This window comes from Populus alba, chromosome 5, assembly GCF_005239225.2.
Source record: "Populus alba chromosome 5, ASM523922v2, whole genome shotgun sequence".
Taxonomy (NCBI): Eukaryota; Viridiplantae; Streptophyta; class Magnoliopsida; order Malpighiales; family Salicaceae; genus Populus; species Populus alba.
The window spans coordinates 21,817,874-21,837,623 of NC_133288.1; the positions used below are offsets into that span (position 1 = coordinate 21,817,874).

The following is a 19,750-nucleotide window of genomic DNA, read 5'->3' on the forward strand; positions in this document are numbered from 1 at the left end:
GCCCAGTAGGCAAGTAAGGCACCGCGGGGGTGGCGGGCTGATGCATAGAGAGGATCGAACTCGGAACAGTCACAAGACAAACCTTGCAATTGACCACTGAGCTAGACCCTCAAGTGCTTCAACACTCCATTTCTTGATTTCTCTCGTAGTTTGCTAGCTAATATCATCACATGTGATTTTTATAATCTCTCTATAATATGCCCGTGCTCTTGAAGTCCTGCTTCCTCTTCCTTTCTTTGTCACGAACAGCCATCATGTTTCTTTTGTATTACATTGTATCATTTGTAAGTACATATCCTGAAAAATATTTAATTTATTTTATTAAAGTATATTCACATTATATAATTTGTTTTTGAACTTCATTGACACACATATTTTTTATGGTATTTGTAGATATGAATTTTATTTAGAATATTTTGTTAGTATTCATTTTTTCTTGGTTGAAATTAGTATTCATTTCATTAACAGGAGAATGCACCTTGAAAAACTACGAAAAATAAAGCTCCAAAAATAAATATCTCGTGTCGAAAACCTTCGTTGCACGAGAGAACAATCCAATCCCAGCACCCGACCGACCCGCTGGCCCTCTCACCCTGTAAGAAGACACAAACACCCCTAAACTTCTTGGCAGTTATTTTCCTATTTCTCATATCGTGCCCAACCCCTTAGGGGTTTCCTCGTCACAACAATTTATCCCCGTACCCTAACTCGCTGTCGTGAAACAAATCCTAAAACATTACCAATAACCACGCACGCAACGGAAAAATTGTGCTTTCTCATATTCTCTCTAGCTAGTTAGTGCTAGGGTTTACTTCATTGTTTGCTGTTTCTGCTATAATCAGTTAGGCTTTTTCAAGAGAGTTAGACCGGATTTGCTGATCGGAGTGATTTGCGATGGGAGTGCCGGCTTTTTATCGGTGGTTAGCGGAGAAGTATCCGCTAGTGGTGGTTGATGTGATCGAAGAAGAACCGGTAGTTATTGAAGGCGTTAAAATTCCTGTGGATACAAGTAAACCTAACCCTAACAACATCGAATATGATAATTTATATCTCGATATGAACGGGATTATTCACCCCTGCTTTCATCCCGAAGACAGAGTACGATTTGGATTCTCGCTCGCGCTCTTTTCGCTCTTTTTTGCTTATTTGCATTTAATTCGTGTATTTTTAATTTAATTGTGTTGTAGAATGTTCACTTGGTTTTAATGAAATTGAATTGAACTGGATTTGATTTTCTTTTTAACAATGTGATTTATTTATTTTGTAACTTTCTTTTCCTCTTGCAGCCTTCACCGACTTCTTTCGGTGAGGTGTTCCAGTGTATGTTTGATTATATTGACAGGCTTTTCGTGATGGTGAGGCCTCGAAAATTGCTATACATGGCAATTGGTAAGTAATTTAAACCGAGTGGTTTTCTTTTACTGTAAATTTGATTTGTGTGTGATACTGATTGTGTGGGAACAACTTATAGATGGAGTTGCACCACGGGCGAAAATGAATCAGCAACGGTCTAGGCGATTTAGAGCAGCTAAAGATGCATCTGATGCGGTATGTGCTTACCTTAAAAATGGGTTGCTCCTCAATTTGTATGCAGCTGGAGAGTGACACTGATTATTGGTTCTTGATCAGCAAAACCTACTTTAGTTTTTCTGTTAAAATTGCTGTGCTAGTTATGTTTTATATTAGGTGAAATTATTTGGTAGAGTTTATATATATGGATGCAATGGCTGACAGTGGGTGTTAGAAATCTGAAAGCCAATTGAAGTAACACGATTTTTGTGGATAAAACACGTAGGCTAGCTTAACCAACTATTTATAGAAGAAGGAATAATATTCATAAAGATATAGAAACAACTCTTAAAGGGATGCTCATTAGATAAAGAACTAAAGAACTCTAAAGGAATATTTACAGTTCATTAAATGAAAATCATCGTTCTTCTTCCTCCAGAAAGTTGATGGTTTTCAAATTTATCAATTTGTTTGTTTGAAATTAGAGTAGTATAGAGCCTATGATTCTGATACCTGCTTTATAGTCTCTGTTAATTAGTTGCATCTTGTAAACTGCATTTATCCTCGGTGAACTTTTTGATTGCTCAATAGATAAATTCATGGTTATGGAAACATCATGCTCTAACCATATATGGAATATACGGAAGTTCACTGGTTTTGAAACCTTAAAGATTCTGTTAATGAACATATATTTAACCACTAGGGATATATGAGGCTGTATTTTTCTTAGATTTCTTAATGCCTTTTGGGATTTTCTAGGTTTTCAGTATTCATCATGGTTTCTTTTTCATATCACTTTGTTATTATTTTTCCTCAATTCTTCTAAAGGAGGAAAACTGAACACGACAGGAAATACACCATTTTAATATTATCAGTCATTCAACATTTGTATCATAGGCTGCTGAAGAAGAAAGGCTAAGAGAGGAGTTTGAGAGGGAGGGCAGGAAGCTTCCCCCTAAGGAGACATCTCAAACTTTTGATTCCAATGTTATCACTCCTGGAACTGAATTCATGGCTGTTTTGTCAATTGCATTGCAGTACTATATTCATCTTAGACTAAACTATGATCCTGGATGGAAGAAAATCAAGGTAGAACCTTTGCTGTGGTCCCTTGTTTATTTTTCCTCATGCAATGTTTTGTTATCTTCAACAGAGATAATGCTATACCTACCTTCTGGTGTGTGTAACCGTAGCAAATGCATAATATTTGAATTTCTGTTTACATTTCTATTTTGTGAAGGTTGTTCTTTCTGATGCAAATGTTCCTGGTGAAGGGGAACACAAAGTCATGTCCTATATCCGTCTTCAAAGAAACCTTCCTGGTTATGATCCAAATACACGCCATTGTTTGTATGGTTTGGTATATTTCTTCCTTAACTGACCCATGATCTTTTTTAAAGTAACTGTTATTTTTCCTTCCAGACTAACATTCTTTTCTCTTTTCATTGGTGCTTCTGATAGGATGCTGATTTAATTATGTTGGCTTTGGCTACTCATGAGGTTCATTTTTCAATTCTTCGAGAGGTTTGTGTCTTTTTGTTTAGACATATTTGCCTTCTAAAAACAAATTCAATTTTGAACTCTTCATGCTGTTTCTTAGTTATTAGTTTTAGTTAATTAGCAGAGAGGTAAAGGAATGTCAATTTTGATGAAAGGCTTGGTCATCAATCTGAGAATAATTGGATAATGAGTCTTTTTCAAATATCTGTAACTCATATGCTAAGCCATTGCTTATTAAGATGAAGGTTGATGAATCATCATAATAAGTGGATGTATCACTCTCTTTTTAATTACCTGTGACCCACATGCTAAATGTTGAATGTGTTTTTCTTTAACATCCCTTCTTAATGGTATGTCTCAGATTGTTTTCACTCCTGGACAACAAGACAAATGCTTCATATGTGGTCAGACAGGTCATTTAGCAGCTGCTTGTGAAGGAAAAGCGAAGAGGAAGGCAGGAGAATTTGATGAGAAAGGCAATGATGTTGCCGTGCCCAAAAAACCATACCAGGTAGGTTATTGTAAAGATATTTGAAAGTTTTGGGTGTAAACATCTTCCATGATGATGCATTATCTAGCCCTTTTTGCTTCATAACTCTTTTCTTGATGCAGTTTCTCAACATTTGGACTCTTAGAGAGTATTTGGAGTATGAATTCAGAATTCCCAATCCTCCGTTTGAGATTGATTTGGAACGTACCGTGGATGATTTTATATTCATATGTTTCTTTGTTGGCAATGATTTCCTGCCACACATGCCCACATTGGAGATCCGCGAGGTTTGTAAATAGTTGTCTAAAGTACAGCTTGTGGTTTCCTTGAGTTGCTGCTTGGGATTTTTCCCTACACTGAAATAAATTAATTTCATCATAACCAAGCAAAAAGACAACATTTTTTTTTTATTTTTGTTCCCTTTTTCAGGGTGCAATCAACTTGCTGATGGCTGTTTATAAGAAGGAATTTAGGGTGCTTGGTGGGTATTTGACTGATGGCAGCAAGGTACTCAAACTTTTGAGCTAAATGTTCAACTTAAATTTTTGGCTGCTTCCCAGTGGGTTCTATCACCACGCTTATCAACTTCTAGTAAGATTGCTCAGAATTTTTTCTTTATAACTTTCTGTTTTCTCAGCCAAATTTAAGTAGAGTGGAGCATTTTATTCAAGCTGTGGGTGCATATGAAGATAAAATATTCCAGAAAAGAGCACGATTGCACCAGGTTAAATTTATTCTCCAAAATTTTTGGATGTGTGCGTCTCTTTTACTGGAATGATGTGAATGACATTCATAATCTTATGATGCACTTTTGCAAGAAATTCTGAAATTTATGGTTTTTTCTGGGTTACTAATTGCGCGCGCGCGCGTGTATGTGTATTTTTGCTGTGTAATGCTTCTAAATGAGAATGGTAATGTGATTATTATCTCCAGCAGGGTATTGAAATAGACTAGATATGGGACCAAAAGATATCTATTAGATATAGAAGCAAAAGTATTTTCATTTTATAAGCAACAGTATGTGAAACATTAAACCATAAAGTTCTGGATAGACAAGAAGAGGCACTGACAGAAAGAAGCACCTCTTTTCAACTTCGTTAATTAATTTATTCTCCAGAAAAGAGCACCAGGTTAAATTTATTCTCCAAAATTTTTGGATGTGTGCGTCTCTTTTACTGGAATGATGTGAATGACATTCATAATCTTATGATGCACTTTTGCAAGAAATTCTGAAATTTATGGTTTTTTCTGGGTTACTAATTGTGCGCACGCGCGTGTATGTGTATTTTTGCTGTGTAATGCTTCTAAATGAGAATGGTAATGTGATTATTATCTCCAGCAGGGTATTGAAATAGACTAGATATGGGACCAAAAGATATCTATTAGATATAGAAGCAAAAGTATTTTCATTTTATAAGCAACAGTATGTGAAACATTAAACCATAAAGTTCTGGATAGACAAGAAGAGGCACTGACAGAAAGAAGCACCTCTTTTCAACTTCGTTAATTAATTTATTCTTTCCATACCTTGCAGCGCCAGGCAGAAAGAGTTAAGCGTGAAAAGACACAGGCAAGAAGAGGTGATGATGCGCAGCCTCAACATCAACCTGAATCTTTGGTTGCAGTCACACAATTTCGTGGTTCTCGTCTTGCTTCAGCTCCTACACCTTCACCATATCAGAATGATGGGACACATTCTCAGACATCTGATGGTAAAGGATCTTCTGTTCGGAGCCGTAAAGTTGCACGTTTGTCTTCAACAGCCAATATTGGTGCTGCCATTGTTGAGGCAGAGAATTGTCTGGAAATAGAAGTATGTTTTCCTGCTTCAGGAGAGGCACTTTAATGTAATTCTGACTCCTTCAGCCATTCTTTAGGACTCATATTCTATGGGCTAGCCTTTCATTTGGTATGAGCCCTTCCTGGCGAGGAGTTAAGAGTGCATTTGTTTACTCAATTTATTATTCTGTAGAATTGAAATCTGCGGCTTGTTACATTTATATCTGGAGCACTTAATTTTTTTAGGCACATGAAAACAAAGAAGAATTGAAAACTAAGCTTAAGGAGTCGCTTCGCGAGAAATCTGATGTTTTTAACTCAAAGAATCACGAAGAAGACAAGGTTTGAGTCTCCTATAGAAGTATTGGTTATTATCCTTACTTTTTTGGCCCATTAGTTTTTAATGATGTTTGTATCTCCAATGCTCTTTTACCAGGTCAAATTGGGAGAACCAGGGTGGAAAGAAAGATATTATGAAGAGAAGTTTTCAGCAAAATCTCTTGACGAAATGGAAGCTGTACGAAGAGATGTTGTGAGTACTTGTACTACTGTAGCTACTGATTTTGAATGTACTCTTTCATATTTTTGTGAGATAAGCAGGCTGATCTATCTATTTGACATTCAACTGGGTAGGTTTTGAGATATACGGAAGGGCTGTGTTGGGTCATGCATTATTATTATGAAGGCGTTTGTTCTTGGCAGTGGTGAGTTTTTGAATTTTCATTTCCTAGCAGTTTAGAGTTGTTTCTACTGTAACCTCTGCCCTTTACCTTAAACTTCATGATCCACCAAAGTAAATGGCAAGTTTGACACTGCAGTTTAGGTGACCATTATAATTTTAGGAAATATTTTTACACAGCTCCGTCTTGCAAGATGACTTGACGAATCATATTGCATCTTATCATGATAAACTTGTAGTTTACATGTTGTCTTTGTACTTGATACGTCAATGCCTTTAGATCTTCAACTCTGAACTGAATAAATCCTTTGTTTCAGGTTTTATCCCTATCACTATGCGCCCTTTGCTTCAGATCTCACAGATCTTGGTCAGCTGAACATCAGTTTTGAACTTGGTTCTCCATTCAAACCATTCAACCAGCTTTTGGGAGTTTTCCCTGCAGCAAGGTATCCTATCTATTTACTTCTTATTCCCTTAAGGAAGCCATTTCTATAAGCAAAACTGCTCGATAAAGAGCTAATGATATTTTTTTTTCAGTTCCCATGCTCTCCCTGTGCATTATAGGAAATTGATGACGGATCCAAATTCACCTATTTTTGATTTTTACCCTACTGGTACGCATGTTTACTAGAAAAGAAAGCTCGACATGTGACTATCTTTGTTTACATGCATGATAAGATGTCTTCTAACCTCTGTTACATCTATCAGATTTTGAAGTGGACATGAATGGGAAACGATTTGCATGGCAGGTTAGTTTATCTTTGCGATCTTAATTCAGCTGGCCTTTCAGACAGGATTATGTGGTGGAAGTAGTTTTTCTGTCGAACTGGATCTTATTGATTTTGTTTTGTTTTCTCATTAGGGTATTGCAAAGCTTCCCTTCATTGATGAAACTCGTCTTCTTGCGGAGGTCCAAAAGATTGAGCACACATTAACGGTATTCTTCTTGAATCAAGTTGCTTTACTGCACTATTGTTTCTTCCATTGCTTGAATTTTCTTACAAGAAGATCCTATGGTTTCACATTATCTGACCTGAAGGTTGCAATGTTCTGTAGGAGGAAGAAGCAAGGAGAAACAGTATGATGTTTGACATGCTTTTTGTGTCATCATCTCACCCTCTCTCTGAGAGCATATATTTGCTCGATAATCATTGCAAACAATTAACAGACAAGGAACGAGTTGAAGTCAAGGAGCGTATCAATCCTGAGTTGAGGTCTGTATTGAATTATTTATAAAGAATAAAGTATTTACTATGAGCTTTGAAAGTGGATTACTTTTATGAGATTCTGAATTTGACTGGTTTCCATTTTTCTTATGAATTGTTCTTTATCTCAATCAAGTCATTATCCCTAGTATTGTTATATGAAGTGTTGGATTCTTCTAATGTTCAACCAAGTTCCTGCCATCCTAGATATTGCATTTAATTTTGTAGTGCAGAGTTGAATGCAGGTTGAACTCAGTTGAAATGTTCTAGCTTTGAAAGTGTTAAGCTATCTTATAATCTCTAGGCTATAACTGATAACACTAGTTTTCCCTGAGACTGAAAGCTATCTTATGTACCAAACTCATGTTATGATTGTGCTTGCTTTTCTAGCATTCATAGGCGGGAGTTGTTTTGCCAATATGTTATATGATTTTTGTGGATTTGGCATGCCAGAATATTGGATGTGGCACTTTTGAAGCACCAAATCTCATCTCTGCCACGTGAACTTTTGCTCACTATATGCTCTCCTTTTTCTTATGTTCTCCGATTTTGGACTTGAATGAACTGTATTTTCCTCAGTAATCACAAATTTAAAATCTTTTTGGACTATTCTCTAATTTTATTTAGGCCTACATGCAGTGATGGGATGAATGGCTATTTATCTCCCTGTGCTGGAGATACTCATCCTCCTATATTCAGGTCTCCAGTTGTAGGCATGGAAGACATTTTGGCCAATGAAGTCATGTAAGCTTCTAAATGTTGAGTGTCATTTTGACTATTAGATACTTCAAGTCATCTTTTGTATAAGGTTTTTCCCTGCTCATTTATTGTTTATTCTTTTCTGTTCAGATGTGTTATATACAGACTTCCTGATCCACACAAACACATCACTTATCCACCTGTTGGTGTTATATTCCCCAAAAAGGTACTTATTTGGTTGTGAGGGCTATTCTTCCTTGTCAGTCTGCTTTTCATCATCTAGTTATATATTTGTTTCCTGATCTAGGAGGAAATGGCTCGCAACCAAAGTTGTTACTTGAGTACTTGAAATCTCTGCTAGCATGATATATTTTTTACTTGTTCATTTCTATGTACTGGCGTCTCATATGCACAGTTTTTTGACTCTCTGCTAAGAATATCTTTTCTTTTTGGTGTACTTGCATTTAGTCATATGACATCATGTAGATCAATGCTTTTAGACTTGCATTTCTATTATTTACTACGAACACATTTAACATGGAGCATGTTTTTGTAGATTGTGGATCAGGGCGATCTGAAACCTGACCCAGTTTTATGGCACGAGGAATCTGGGAGGAGGCCTTGGGAAAATGACAGGTGTGCTTTACTTCTTTTTTGATGAATAGTGTGTGCTTCACTTGATCTTCACAGCGATTGAAATAATTATTTGTTTGGCTGATTGCATGATAAGATGTTCCACACTTTCCCTAGCTGACTACATGTGCATTTGTGCCTCAATTACCGTAATATACACCACCACCTTTTTCAACTGTAATTGTTTGTTTGGCTCCTCCCGTTCAGGCGAAATCCCCATGGAAACATCGCTGGCCGTCATCTTGGGGAGGCATCGCATCGACTTGTTGCCAACAGTCTACACCTGAAAGGGGATCGCAATGGGTATAACAATCATATGCATGGCCCACCACAACCTTACATTGCATCTCCCCGTGGCCCACCACTCTCTTCCTATTCAAATGGGTTGCACAATCAGGGACCCCATGGAGCTTTGCGTCCTAGAGTGGATTATTCTCATGCAGGTTATCCCCGATCTACAAGTCCTCGTATACCACCTCACCATGACCGTGGATACGTTGAACCCTATGCTTCGACAGGACCCAACCCCTCGTATAGTGGTAGGCTTCCTCAGTATGAAAGTGAGAACCGATCAGGTGGGCAACATCCAAGGCATGAATTTCATCAGAATGGTGGACCAAGGTACCCAAATGGGCCTGGGGCACACATATCAACCGGGCCCCCTACATATGCTTATCAAGGTGGTTATGATGCCAGTCCCCAGCCACCTGGAGTTGGTAGTCACCAGCAATGGGGTGGTAGGTTTCCCCCACCAGCCAACCATAACAATCCCAGAGGTTTTGGTCACCATCAACAAAGTGGCAACCGATTTTCATCGTTGGATTCTAGAGGAAATAAAATGCCACCACAACATGGCGGAGCAAATAGGAGACAACCACCACCTAGTGGAACATACAGGGGGGCACAGCAATCACCTCCTGGCGGAGCCAGTCGGAGGCCCCATCCACCAGGTGGATATGGTCACCAATAAAGCTGTGTATCTTATAACAGGAAGGTCCTTTGATTGCTGTACAATAGTTGTTTTCCCCCAGCGCTTTTCACAGTTTTCCCATTCCATTACAATCAGTTAATTTGTTAGGCTTTACCATTTCTAGAATGTTGTATTGTATTTTACTTTGGATGGCCGCGTAAAATGTTACTAATAATCCGTGAAGAGTGTACCTCACATCCTCAACACCGCACGTTATTATACAAGGAGCCATTTGATTTGAACAAAATGTAAGATGAGGTTATCATTCTTTCCCTCTACCTCTCCCTCTTCCCTGCCCTCGAAATTCTTGGCAGGGGTTTTGATCTACTGGGGATCTGCTAACAGAATATTCTTGATCAATTCGAGCAGCTACGTCAGTATAAGATAATATTAATTACAGTACGATGTTCCGGTATGCTTCATGACTGATCACTCAGGGCTTGATGTATCCAAGCTCCTCCAATCAATAGATCAGCAAGTAACTTGTTGTATATGGTAGATACGTGACTTGAAAAAAGAGCTCGATGATTCTTGTCATACGATGCTCATCCTTTTCACCCTATTTTAATAGATGAATAATGCGGGAGTCTGCAAAATAAATTTACACAGAAAATATTGTTGCCGCGGGGCTAAGAGCAATATAACAATTGGGCTATTATAATACGATCACTTATATTTGGTCCTTTATCAACCGCACGTGTGCAGCATAGTCACAGCTTGCTTGGCGGGGCTGTTTGACATGAATTAATTTGTTTAATCCTCAGTACAATTATCTGAAATTGCTTTATATGTCCTCGCGTTCTGTTTGATGATTGTTTCGGATATATATAAAAATAATAAAAATGTGTTTGATTAAAATACTTATACAGAGATATAAATTTTTTTATACTTTTAAAATGAATTTATGTTATTTTAAAACAGTAAAATAATAAGGATATAAAATATGTCCTTTTTTATATATATACTAGTGAAACGACATCTTAATATTTTATTAAGAGATGATACTGAATAATGAAGGGACAGATTGGCAGATTGCTGACTTGAGGTGCCTTCGTTTTTGGAATGTTTAGATTCAATTTGGTTCTCTTCATACGGTCTGCAGTCAGGAGTCTGATTTTACGAGTTACACGTACGGGAGATTAGGTAGCTAGTCCAATGTCAATGTTTATTTTGAATTTTAAAATATTTTTATATTGTTTTGATGTATTATTAAAAATAAAATTTTTAAATAAAAAAAAATATATTTAATAAACAACATTTAACTCAGAAGAGTTGTTTATTTAGCAAAATCCTACTAACCGATGCCCAGATAACGACATAACGTGTATCAGCAAGGGGGAGTAGTGGCACGCCTCCACTGCTACAGGATCTTGATTTTGTTTTACCTTTTCTCTTCTGGGTTTCAAGAAACACAGCGCACGAACTAGCTAGCACGCATGTCATGCCGGTCGCTGAGGGATGTCGTTGACAAGAAAACTGCAACTTCCCCTCAAAACTTTACTAATATTTCTGTATTAATATTCTCAAAGTATTAATCTAATTAATACTCATACTCTCTCCTGATCTTTTAATAGATTTATATATCAATCTTGTAAATCAACAGGCATATGCTGGATCGCATCCCTGCTACAAAAGTAAATAGAAGAGAGGAACACATTAACCTGGAATAAAAAACAAAATTTTAGAAATCGATGCATTATGTGAACGCAATAACTTGAGAGGCGAATTTAGAAATCGATGCATTATGTGAAGTAATCAATGACACATGCATAAGTTTTAGTTAATGGGAAGTGGTTAGTGTTAATTTCACTTAGACAATGCCTCTAAGAACACCATGCTGTATCGAGACAGTGATTGTTTGTCTATAATTAGAAGAAGTTCTTCTTTTCTTGGTGAGAAAGTATGGTCAATGTGATGGGCATATTGGGACAAAAGGTGCACCCATCACATTTGTGTTTGAATATTTATATTTTTAGATGTGTCTTCTTGTTTCAGGCCCTTGTAATCATGACCATTTTAGAGCCAACAAACATCATCTCTCACTTTTCATATGCGACACGAAGACGTTGATGGAAAGGATTGATGAAGGTGATTGGTAATGTGGTAGGAATTATTTTTTTAAAAAATATATTAAAATAATATATTTTATTTTTAAAAATTATTTTTAATAACAATATATTAAAACAATCTCATAACATAAAAAATTAATTTTAAATAAATATTTTTTAAATTTTTATAAATAGTTGCACCCATCACACATCTAAATACATCCAAGCATGTAAATAGTAGTCCATATGACGTTTTCTGCATATGCATAATTATAAATGATATAATGGTTATTTTCGGATATTAACACATAAAATTTAAAAATTTAATAAAATAACATAACCATATAAAATTATAATAAAATAACATAATTCTATGTTTATTGTGATTTCAAAATATAATATTAAATTGAAACCATGATAATTATCAAAATATTAGCAAAAAAATATTAATTTTATAAGATGTTGAATGTATTTGGAAGTCGTAATTGGGTTGTTTTTCAAAATAATTTTTAATTAAAAATATATCAAAATAATAATTTTTTATATCAACATATTAAAATAATTAAAAAATATTAAAAAAATATTAATTTAAAATATAAAAATATTAAAAAAATTTAAAATTTATTTAAAATATTTTTCAAACATAAAATCCAACAATGCAGCCGTGATTCCAAGCCGGGACATCCATGAAATATTGCGATCGAGACACACACGTGTTGAAAATGCAATATTCATTATTTTTTACATCATCGATTGTCAATTATATGCCTGTCCTTTCAAAAGCAGCGTCCATGACATGGCACAATTGGATTTTTCTTTCTTATTTTCCCCCCAGTGTTTGTTTTCTCAGGGCATTATATGTTTTTTTAAAAAATTATATTTATTTTTTTTATTTTAAAATAATTATTTTTAGCATTTTTAAATTATTTGAATACATAAATATCAAAAATAAATTTTTAAATATATATTAATTTTATATATTTAAAAACAAATTTTAAAAAAATAATCACTACAATAAAATAATTATGGTAGAGATTCCACATAGGTAGAGATTCCACATAGGTTAAATAAAATCAACTTAATCAGGTGGCCAAAGAGGCAATATTCTCTTATCATCTTCTTGTAACGAAAACTATTCCAAACCAATAAAACTCCAATCCTTCGATATAAGACCACATATAAAAAATCCCATTTTACATTTCATCTCCTAAAACCATGACATCCAGTGCCACGTGATTAGCCGTATTAATTTTTTAAAAAATAATTATAACTATATTTTTAAATAAACCAATAAATTTTACATGCCGACTTGCAATTTAAATCACTCATCATAAATTGGTTTAACTTCATATTTTTTTTAATCATAAATAACTTAATTTTTCAGTCATATAATTCATGTATTTATATTATTTTGGGAAATCTGACTTGCCAACCAATAAATCCATATGCGAGACATAATATTTAGGCTAAAAAGGTCATACAAACTCCAAAAAAATTGTCACCATTATCCCTTAATCTCAACAGCAACGCCTTTCATCCATTAGAATCCAAATGGATAATAATACCTTCTTTACGGGGGTGTTAGGTTTCTTCTTCTTCTTCTTCTACCTTCCATAATTAAGACCAAGCCCCTTTGGAGGATATATGCTGATTTCCAAGCCACAGCAAGGTCAAGGTTACAATATGATTGGTTAAAAAAACTCATCAAAAGCCTCTCTCTAAGTACTGGGATTCCTTTTGGCACTCGCTCTCTCTCTTTATTTTTAAAGGGAAACAGGCTTAAAATATGATGGAGTGATCTGTAATGTGTAGACACAGCCAAGCAAGAGCGATCATATCAAAAAAAAGAAGAAAAAAAAAAAATGTGATCAATTTCAATTTGATCAGGGTTGTGTGCACGACTAGGCCACAGAAGGCAGGTCGGCTCCACAAACAGATGCGAGGAAAGAAATATTTAAAAATTAAAAGGGAGTGATTGTATGAAGAAAAAAGAAAACAATTTATTCAACACTTTGCATCTGTTTGCTATTGTAGTAGGTTTTAAGTATTTTTTAAATTGATTTTTTTCAACGAACATACATATTAATATTTTTTTTAAAATTGTTTTTTTTTATATAGTTTTGATACGGGGATATAAAAAATTTAAAATTTAAATATAAAAAATATTATTTAAATATATTTTTAATTAAAAACATTATCCCCAGCAAACCACCCAAAAAAAAAAAAAAAAACCAAAAAAAAAAACCATCTCCTCCTCCTGGATAGAATATACTACTACTAGCTAGCGAACATGCTGCGAAACACGAGGCAACAACCAACCATCTTCGATAAATTTTGTGGGGAAAGCTCTTGATTGGATAAGAAGAGATGGAGACCAAGAAGAAGAAGAAGAAGGAAGATTTATATATTATTTATTCAATTGCTATTTAAAAGAAAATATATAGTGTGATGCATACATACTATTTCTTTTTCTTTTTTTGTATAATGGTATTTTATTTTAGATGAATTAATTATAATAGTCAGTCAAAACTTCTAGAAAGTGAAAAATAGAGAGAGCGAAAAGAAAAAGGATCGTGGTTTCTGTAAATTTTGTACATGGATGGTGGAGAGGAAGCTACGTATACCCAATAGTTAAGCACCACGACACCACTCTTTCCTGGATTAAATTAGATATTAACTCCACTAATCATGGGACACATAGCTTAATTTATGCTATCTTTCTTTGATTTTGATCATCACATAGCAATATCATGCTCTTGAAAAGACTCCATTTTCTATTCATATATACTTTAATTTATCATAATTAATTGTTTATCTCATTTCTGGCTGGTTACATGACAAGGATTCGGTTCAAATCTATATATAGAATGGCCATAAAGGCACATCATGTGAGTGACTGCAAATTGACTGATTAGATGCTCCAAACTTTGAATTAATCTAGTTATTTAATTAAAAATCTGATTTGCCTGTCCATACCATCCAAGCTTTTGCTTTGCTCGGTTATAAAATGGGTATGATTTTTAGAAGTTGTTTGGAACACGGCACAAGCAGTGTTTCACAAAAAATTTGATTATTTTTGCTTCAAATTATATTTTATTTATATTTTTAGATTTTTTTAATGAGTTAATATAAAAAAAATAAAAAAATATTATTTTAATTTATTTCTAAATAAAAAATATTTTAAAAAATAATTTTCTATCAAAATGTCACCCTAGTATGTGTTTGTCCTTGCATTAGCTATTGTGGTTTAATAAAATAAATTTTAACTAAACAATTGTTTTTTTTGCCGTGTTTAGAAAAAAAAAAGAAAAAAGAAAAAAAGCAATCTGTCTGAAAACACGGACACAACTCCAGTGCAACTCGTGATCAGAAACAGATCTCATTTACTTTCTTTGTCCATCCCTTTCTCATTTCTGTGGTCAAAAGGTCCGTAATTTTTGTGTCCAGAAATAGATTTCCAATCGATCACCGCCACCTGTTTCTTGCAAGTTGGGTTATAGTGTCGCATTGAAGAAAAATAGTGGCTAGTAAAAGTGTAATCTTTAACTATAGGAATTGTCTTTGACAATGTTATCTGGAAGTGATCTCTGTTGGCCCGCAACCAGACGCAAGACATATTCCATGATTCAAGCTCCATTTGGCTTTGAACTTTTACCCAACAAGGGCTAAGGTTAGATTGTCGGCTTTTCTTCTCTTGATCGTTTTCATGTTGTTCCAACCGACTTTGACTTCAACTATTTTGATTTAATTACTATACCCGTCTCAAACTCGTTAAGATAAATTTTACACGAGTAGAGAGAGATAAATTAATCAAATTTATAAAATTTGAATTAATAATATTTAAAAAAACAAATCTAAAATCTAATTAATTAGGCTAGAGCTTTTAGAATTGTTATCATTCTTTTTTGTTTGGTACAAGAAGAGAACACTGCTGACATCTTAAGAAGCATTTCTAACAGCATCAACATCGAGACATGTCGTGTTTGTCATAAGTTTTTATGAGTGATTCCATGGTTTTGATGTTATTAGGTAAAAGTAATTTTTTTTTAATAAAAAACCAGAGTTTCAACTTTATTGCAAACAAAAGGCTTAAAAGTTAAAACCTTGGTGGTGTGGTAGGATTCGGAATTGCCTGATTTAGGGCCCCTACTCATGGACCGACGAAAATCAATGTCAAGATTGACTCAATCATAACCTTTCTTGTTATTCCCTTCAAAGTTCAAACGGGCAGAATTAGTAGCAAACAATCCACTGTGATCGTATTAATCTATCCACAAGCATATATCTTCGTCAGGAATCTCCAGGCAGGATCCTCGAAGACTACTGTCAAGTAGTTGACATGGCCAGTGATTGGATGGAAGTGTCAAACTTCAGTGCAGTTGAGCTATAATGGTGGAATTTACTATTATTCTATAGCCTCAACTTGGTTTCCTCTATTTATTAATCTCTTCAAACTGCATCCACATTCTTGGCCATGGTTGCAACTCATACCCATGTACTTTAATATTCATTGGAAAATCAATAATTTCTAAGAATAAAAACATCGAGTTTTGAGAATTCCCGAACTGTTAATATGGCAAGAAATTTTAAAGAAAACCCCGAATTTTTTTTCCCTGGGAGCGAAATGAAACAACAAGGAGTTGTGACTTGAGAGACATTGAAAAGGCAGTTGAAAAATGAAATTAAGGGAAGGGAAGGCCCATTCTGTGTCTATTCAACCCTCGGACAGTGGCAGCTATGCAACCACCGTTACAGCTGTGATGGGTAATAGAGTTTAAATCGGTAGGTCCAGCTCGTACGGACCATAACATTCCGATTCCTCTTCCTTTCAAGCTTGAGAATTGAGATGGCTATTGGCTAGCTAAGCTTCGTGTTCAAGAAGAGTTCATGTGATGTGCATATACCTGGTCGTTTCTTGAAGTGGGACAGCCTCAGCTTCACATTTTCACGTGCACTCCATGAGCTTTCCCACAGAAATGGTGATTACTTGTCTGCTTGGCAGTTTTCTACAAATATAAAAAATAATAAATAGAGATTTTGCAACCGATTTTTTTTTTTTTTTCCATAGCAAATTGATATTAGCAGGCACACAACGATTACAACCTCTGCAGCCTTGAATATAGGAATAAAGTCTCCTTATAGTGTTGATACATTAGAGACAAATCAGCCTCCATAAATAAAGAATCCTGCAACTATGGAAATATAATTAAACGAGAAATCCTATAGCTATGGAAAGTCAATAGTTGCTTCTTTTAAAATATAGAATATCATATGCAATGTAGTATATGTAGTGTGCTCACGTTTGGAACAAAAAGTGTGTGCGTGACAGAAATAAAAAAAAATACAATTAAGTCTTTCTTCATCCATTTTCCATTATATATATTTTTTCTCTTAGCATCAGAGCTCTCTAGTGAGCACACACAAAACAGCACCATGATGAAGCCTCCAAGACTGTTCAATTCAGAGCTGGTATCTCAGCTCCAAAATTATGACCAATATGGTAGCTGGTTCTCATCTCATATAGACATGAAATAGAAACAATTCACTTAACAACTTGAATTTTATAAGCAGTAGCAACAATGCAATAAGCATCGCACACAACAACCCTCCTTAATACTTCGCAATAGCTCACATCAATTTTCATTCAATGGGAGAAGGTTTCAAGCCTAGCAACCCAGAGATCAAAACATGAGATATTTCACACCTAATACTCAACAATGAAACCTCCACCACTAGGAGAATATCGATCGTATAACCCAAACAAAAAAAGATCTTCATCGTTAATACAAATGCCAATATTGTTGCATAATGGATTATATTGCTAAAATCTGCTGGTGGTACCTAAACAAAAAAAAAATCTAGGATAATGAAATCCCACAAACACTAGCAACTTTTACACTAGAAAACACCGTTGCAAACACATAATAGACATCAGACATTGATGCCTCAAATTACATGACATGTAAGCCAAGTATATTAATTGACATGCAATAATATTTTGGTACTGATTCTATCATTATTGGTAACGAATTGTTCAACAAGTATTTTACCTTTACACTCCTGAAAAAACAAATATGGTTAAAAGTTAACACAGAATTACAAGAGAACTAGATATGACAAACATGGTAGAAAAGGTCGATCAGGCTATGTTTTTTTATTCTAATTTAGTTAATTTTTATTTTCTAAAGTGTTTTTTAAGGTTTATATGGTGTTCTAGAGGTGTTTTCAAGTAAAAATTAGCTAGAATTGAGTTTTAGGATCCAAAAACATGAATCCTGATTTTTCAATTATTTGAGGTAATGTGTAGTCTGTCTTTAAAAAAATTACAAGAGGGCACTTGAAGGAAAAAAAAAAAAAAAACACACTCGAGCATTTTCATTAAGGCCACATATGTAAGCCTAGCACATCAGCACTTAGCTTTTTTGTTTTTTACCCATTCTCATTAATTATTTCTATTTAGATATTGGTTTATATCCTCTCTCTTATTTCTTAAATAAATTGATTTTTTTTTTAAATAGTGATTGATTTGTTTTATATATTTTTAGTTGCATGATATTTCAAAGAGATTAGTTTGATTTATATTGATTTTTTCCTTCTTATTTTTTATAAAAACAGAAAATATTTGTTATTAGCAACAACTTTTAGATGCTAAGATAAAATGAATTAAAATGGTTAAAATAAAAGGAACTACCATTATAAAACATTTGTGGGTGCATTTATTTTTTTATTTCTACTATGAAGATTAACCTTTTGCTTTAATATTTAATTATTGCTAACAAATATTTTGTATTTATCAATTTATATATTTTTTTAGTTTATTTTATAAGGAATAAACAACATCTTTTTGTTTTTCATTTTTTTTAAATATGATATATGAAAATATATTCATAATGTACTCATTTTTTTTCACGTTAGAAGTTGACTTGAAATCCTACTCGCAACATAAATAATATGTTTACATTTTTTATTTAAGAAAGAATAATATTTTAAAAACATATCCTTAACATTAACATATTTTTTTATTATGTTCAAAAATTCATTTGGAATTCTATCAACAACGGCGGTGATAAAACTAGTGATGACTACTTAAATATAGATTTAAGCATGTATAAATATTTATATTTAAAAAAAAAATAGACATAAAAATTGTCATCTTAGTGATTTTGTTTGTGCCCATTAATTTGTTAATGGATTAGTTAATGATGATTCAAGTTCCAAGGAGTTGAAATAATTGGCTTAAATTAGAATACAAGTGGCATGTCTTGATGGGAAGAACGTATGAAGTTATGGTAGATTCCAATTTCCACCACACCAAACCACACCCATAATTTATAGGTTAGATATCTTTAATTAGGGGTTGATTTCATGATTTTAAGATATATATATATATATATATTCCTGGCTACACCTTTACCTACCATTATCCCTGTCCTGGTGGAGATCCGTTTGCCAAAAGAAGCACAGCTTTTTCCTATATTTTTCTGGTCCCTTTTCGGCCTCAATTTATTTTTCTAGCTAGTACGTGAGGTCTTGCAGCGATTATATAAAGAACATGGCAGTGCTAGTTTTTCCAATCAGAAGGAACGATAAAAGCTTGTGGCTGTGAGTTTTTTCGTGGAGAGAAAATTGAGAGATTTATTTATATCTTTCTCTCTAGGAATATCAGTGTAATTAACTAGGGTTTTGAGTTTATAGGTCTTTAGTGATTTATGATGGGGAGGTTATTTTCTTGGAAGGATTTTTTGAAATTGTATGATTATGTATTAATAATAATAATAATAATTGAAGTTTATGGACGTTAATATCTTATCAATCAAGTGTAATACCTTTGATTTTCCTCAATATTGTATTTCAAGTCTTACAATTCAATAATTAAGCCCAAGAATTCTTCTAAATTAGTAATAAAAACCACATGTTAATTATAAGCACCACTGCTTGGCTTGATAGGCAAATTATGACACATGAGATTACGAGGCCCTAGTCTTTTTTCCTTTAATATTCACTCGAGATTCACGTGTACGTAAATAATAACATCAAGGTAAACCATTATTATTATTATTATTATTATGAAACCTCCATCTTAACAAGTCAAATTGAATTTCGTTATGAATTGGATTGCTTTATAATATATCACGATATGATGAGAAATTGAGTGAGTGACGTTTGAAGCGTGTAAGTGCGGGGCCATCGATTTTCTGATATAAAAGGAGAGCAATGGCTCCATTTTTCTTTCCCTTG

General features: G+C 34.1%; 1 protein-coding gene across 2 annotated transcripts; it reads left to right on the forward strand.

Annotated features, from left to right (window-relative positions):
* Window positions 1-722: 722 nt before the first annotated feature.
* Window positions 723-9,711, forward strand: LOC118062033 (5'-3' exoribonuclease 3). 2 transcript variants are annotated; one of them, XM_035075706.2, is made up of 23 exons: window positions 723-1,098; window positions 1,287-1,389; window positions 1,472-1,548; window positions 2,407-2,598; window positions 2,750-2,869; window positions 2,971-3,033; window positions 3,371-3,520; window positions 3,622-3,786; window positions 3,929-4,006; window positions 4,137-4,223; window positions 5,034-5,312; window positions 5,525-5,620; window positions 5,715-5,810; window positions 5,912-5,982; window positions 6,275-6,403; window positions 6,495-6,571; window positions 6,666-6,706; window positions 6,820-6,894; window positions 7,014-7,171; window positions 7,790-7,906; window positions 8,012-8,087; window positions 8,418-8,497; window positions 8,702-9,711. In XM_035075706.2, exons 1-23 carry the CDS (start codon window positions 895-897, stop codon window positions 9,462-9,464), a joined length of 3,297 nt encoding a protein of 1,098 aa, XP_034931597.1. In that variant the 5' UTR covers window positions 723-894; the 3' UTR covers window positions 9,465-9,711. The 2 variants fall into 2 exon arrangements, with proteins under 2 accessions (XP_034931597.1, XP_034931598.1); XM_035075707.2 differs by having other exon boundaries at window positions 724-1,098; window positions 7,802-7,906.
* The last annotated feature ends 10,039 nt before the right edge of the window (window positions 9,712-19,750 follow it).

Excerpts from the sequence above, each read along its gene's own strand:
- LOC118062033 (XM_035075706.2), top strand. The coding sequence starts at position 895 with ATGGGAGTGCCGGCTTTTTATCGGTGGTTAGCGGAGAAGTATCCGCTA. Across the intron at positions 5,811-5,911 it reads AAGCTGTACGAAGAGATGTT|GTTTTGAGATATACGGAAGG; the intron begins GTGAGTACTTGT and ends TCAACTGGGTAG. Across the intron at positions 8,088-8,417 it reads GTGTTATATTCCCCAAAAAG|ATTGTGGATCAGGGCGATCT; the intron begins GTACTTATTTGG and ends ATGTTTTTGTAG.